This window comes from Drosophila mojavensis, unplaced genomic scaffold, assembly GCF_018153725.1.
Source record: "Drosophila mojavensis isolate 15081-1352.22 unplaced genomic scaffold, ASM1815372v1 contig_74, whole genome shotgun sequence".
NCBI classification, from domain to species: Eukaryota; Metazoa; Arthropoda; class Insecta; order Diptera; family Drosophilidae; genus Drosophila; species Drosophila mojavensis.
The window spans coordinates 6,378,227-6,382,424 of record NW_025318899.1 but is presented as its reverse complement, the minus strand read 5'-3'; the positions used below and the strand labels follow the sequence as shown (position 1 = coordinate 6,382,424).

The window sequence follows — 4,198 nt, the reverse complement described above, 5'->3', positions numbered from 1 at the left end:
AACGAGAGAGGGAGAGAGAGAGCGCCCATGGAAGAGAACGAAAACTAAAGCTTGGCGTGCATTTCCGATGGACTGTGTGAAAAAGAAGAGCCATCGAAACGCAACAGAAGCCGAAAAAGCTTTATTGCTCTTTCTTATACTAATTCTTGTTGTTGTTATTTACTTGCTCGCGTTGCCTATGCACTTTAGCGCTGACGCTGTTGTTGTCGCTGTTATTACGGTTATTTATTTATTTATGCTAATGTTGCTGTCGACGACGACGTCGACGCTGACGTTGCATTGTTTAGAATGAGAACAGCCAGACAACGAGAACAATAACAACAACTACAGTGGCACTCACGCGACAATGCCCATAAATATAAAAATTCTCTCATAGTTAGGCCATGCATCGTGTGCTACATACACAGCCATACATACATTATTTACTTATTTATGAAGAAAGTGCATCAGGCTCTTTCCCAGGGCTGTGATTTTATATTATTATATTGGTTTTGTTTTGTGGAAAATTCTCAACACGTTGCTGGCCCTCGCTCACGTACGTACACAGGTGACTCGCATTTGGTATCCAAATGCAAAAACCACCTGTGCGGATGCAACGGCGTCTGCGTCGAAGATGTCGCCGCTGGGTACGGCGGACACTGCAGCAGGTACGTGCCACTTGCAAAATGAATATTTTTTGCTGTTGTTGTTGCTTTGCGAATTTAGCTGAATGAAGTGCGGCGCCGGTTTCATTCATAAGTTGGGCCAAAGCCTGGCACGGCCCGAAGCTGTTGCATAGATCGCATGACATTTAGGCATTAGCCTTATATCATCGAATGTATATATAATCAATTGTGATTATCTTTATATATCTGAATGGTAGAGAGTATAAATTATGTAATAAATGCCATCGCGACAATAAAACCATTAGACACATGTGTTTTCGAATTTGATAAGGGAAAAGCTTTTTACACTGCTTTAGCTTTATGATATTCATCTAACTCCTGAGCATACATTTTCTTTTAGTTTTTTAATTCAAGGCTTACGTCACACGAATAATGTTACCTATAACCCAGCAACTTAACAACTGTAGTTATTTTTTTAAGCATAGCCTATCTACTAGGACATAATTTATTTAAAGTTCATTTTCAAGATCTACATATCATAGAAATTTCATTTTCGGCATCCAAATTGAATTAACGACTACAATATCATACTTCCAAACAAAGGAATTCAAGCCAGAACTCCCTCACATTTGCTGTATATTCAACTAGTCTCAACCAAAACACTGTCCAACTATATTTTATACAACATACATATATCTATATCTTGATCCATCATGGATTTGAAGATACCAGAGACTAATACAACGCAAAGCAGTTTCCGTTCGAACAAAACTGGGGACGAGCCTTCGTTGGGCGATTCGGAGCAGCGGGACTCGGCGAAAGATGAAGGAGCCGGTGAGGGAGCGGGTGAGCCGGGTAGATTTAAGCGTAAAATGGGCAACTGGGTGTTTGAGAGCGTGGGCGGCTTCTATATGCCTACCGAGGATGTTACGAAGCTATCGTTGCAACGGCAGGAGGAACTCCTCATACGCGATCTGATCTATGCCTTTTCGGGCGTGCCCTCCTCCCACATTCGCCCCGATTTACCCATCGAGCAGATCACGAAGGTGCGCGCCAATCAGGTCGAAAAGGTGCGCTTCAAGATCAACGAGAACTTCAGTAGCGCCTTTCGCACCCTGGCCACCGAGCTGCTGCCCTTGATCGGCTACTATATCACAGTGCAGAGCTTCATTGAGGATGCGAGCATGTCGACGGGATGCGGCCGTTCCCTGAGTTTGGCTCTGCAGCAGACCATGCAGCAGTACTTCGATTTGCAGTCGGGGCTGGAGACACAGCTGCAGGAGAAGAAGCTGGATCTGCACCAGCTGGTGCAGCGCCTCCGTCCCTGGCTGGTGACCATGCAATCCTTGGCCAACTTGACTAGTCGAGTGCGCTCCCTGAAGCTGAACAGCGCCCAGATGCTGACGCTGATTGACGAGCATCAGGAGCACTTCAAGTGCGAACGGCTGAAGCTGCTGCTCACAGATGTCTCTCACTACTACATGAAGATGGTGCAGCTGTGGACGCAGAAGGGCGTCCTCTACGATGTGCGCAGGGAGTTCTTCATTGAGGATACCAGTCCGGGTGATATGAGCAGCACGTCGCTGTCCCCCAAGCAATGCTGCCACTCCTACTGGATGAATCGTTATTGCATCTACATGAGCCGCCTGCCCAGCTTCCTCGAACCGGAAGCTGAGTGCATCTTCCTGGCGGGAAAGTACCTGAACGTTTTGCGGCAGTGCAACGTGCAGATGAAGCTGATGCAGGCCTCGCTCAGCTTTGTGCCCGGCAACCAGTCGCACGTGGAGCTGATCCACAGCAGCTATGAGCTGCCCGCTCATAAGCTGTACGAGGTCTTGGTGCAGGAGCAGAATCTGCTGCAGCATCTCGATAATCTGCAGGCATACTTCCTGCTGCAGCAGTTGGACTTCAATGAGGCGCTGATGGAGTACTACGGAGACCAGCTGGAGTGCAACGTGGACGACCTGAGGCCAGAGAAGCTGCACAAGATCACGCTGAGACTGCTGCAGTACAGCTCAGATCCATTCAAGCATCTGCTGCGCAGTCAGCTGATGGACTGCGATGTGACCACGCAGATAACCAGACGCATGAAGCGTCTAAAGGCGGGAAGGCAGGAAGAGAAAGAGACTGAGGCAGAGGCGAAAGCAGAGCAGGCGAAGCAGACGGCGCAGCAAGAGCAACCTAAACAGGCGGAGCTGTCGGACCCAATGGAGCTGACGGATCAAATGGAGCTGACTGAACCGGAGGAGCTGGTGGTGCAAGCAGAGCAACCGGAAGCAATGAAGCAACTGGAGGAAGTGAAGCAACCAGAACAAGAGAAGCAGAAGCATCTGGTGCATCAACCTTCAGCTGAATTCGAGTTGTCCAGCGAGGCTGACGATAGCAGTCGGATGCCAGAGCAACTCTCGCTCTATGGCTACGAAGCTCTCTCTCTGCGCTATGAGCCCCAGTGGCCCATCAGCCTGATCCTGCACGATGAGCCGCTAGAGCAGCTGCAACTGATGCATCGCGTGCTCTTCTATCTGCACTACGTGCAGCGCAAACTGAAGTCAGCCAGCAGCAAGAGCGATCGTGCCGAGGCGCTGCATAAGCGCATGCTGCAGTGCATCCTGCATCTGGAGCAGCACATGACCCATGACGTTATAAAGCCACGTTGGCAAGCCTTGCTCGATGATGTGCCGAAGGCGCAGTTTGTGGACGAGCTGATCAGCCTGTTTCAGGAGACTCTGGACAGCTGTCAGGTGATGTGCTTGCTCTCCGAGTCGGTGACCTTTGTGCGCTCCCTCTTTACGCTGGGTCAGCTCTGTCTCAACTTCAAACAGTTGCTGGAGCGCCAGGAAAACGAGCAGGACTTTGACGCCAGCCTGACCGAGTATGAGCAGGAGTTCAATGGGCTGCTCATTGGCATCTTGGAGCTGCTCATGGAACTGGCCAGGCCGACCAGCTCGTGCGGCAACGAGGAGCGCGAATCCTGCAAGCAGCTGCTGCAGCGCCTCGAAGAAATCAGCCAGGAGTTGGCTTAGTTTTCGTTTGATTTTATTTCATTTTTCGTATTTCATTCCACCCATTCCAAATTTCATGTTGCTATAGATGTTTTTAAAATTTTATGCTGGGAATGCCTTATGAGGCCTTTGCAGCAACGCGCAGCAAACGGAGAAACTTTTAGAATATATTGGACTGAACTTTGGGTAATTTTAAAATCTTCAACTTTTGAGTTTAGCTACGCAAAGTAAAAGTAAAAAAAAAAAAATTATTTTAGTTAAAATTAAAAAATATATAAAATAAAAAATGTAAAAAATTTATAATGTTAAATAAATATACGAAAAATTACAAACAAAAATCTTGAATTAAAAAAATAAATAAAAAATATAAAATTTTAAATATGAATATAAAATATTGAATATTAAAAATTAATTATATATTAAATATTCAATAATTCTTAAGCCTGAAACTGCATACAAATTTGATGGGTATTGTATTTTATAGGTTTTATGAGTAGGATCACTTTGATTTTACAGTTAAATGGGACTCGAACCCACTTAGTGGCCCCATCACAGCTTCGCCTTGCGTACAATGGGCGTGAATAATCGACT

General features: G+C 46.5%; 1 protein-coding gene across 1 annotated transcript; it reads left to right on the top strand.

The window, feature by feature from the left end:
• The first annotated feature begins 1,095 nt into the window (after window positions 1–1,095).
• LOC6581588 (gamma-tubulin complex component 2 homolog) lies at window positions 1,096–3,875 on the top strand. Its single transcript, XM_002007279.3, has one exon. The coding sequence runs from the start codon at window positions 1,319–1,321 to the stop codon at window positions 3,626–3,628; it is 2,310 nt and encodes a 769-aa protein (XP_002007315.1). The 5' UTR covers window positions 1,096–1,318; the 3' UTR covers window positions 3,629–3,875.
• The last annotated feature ends 323 nt before the right edge of the window (window positions 3,876–4,198 follow it).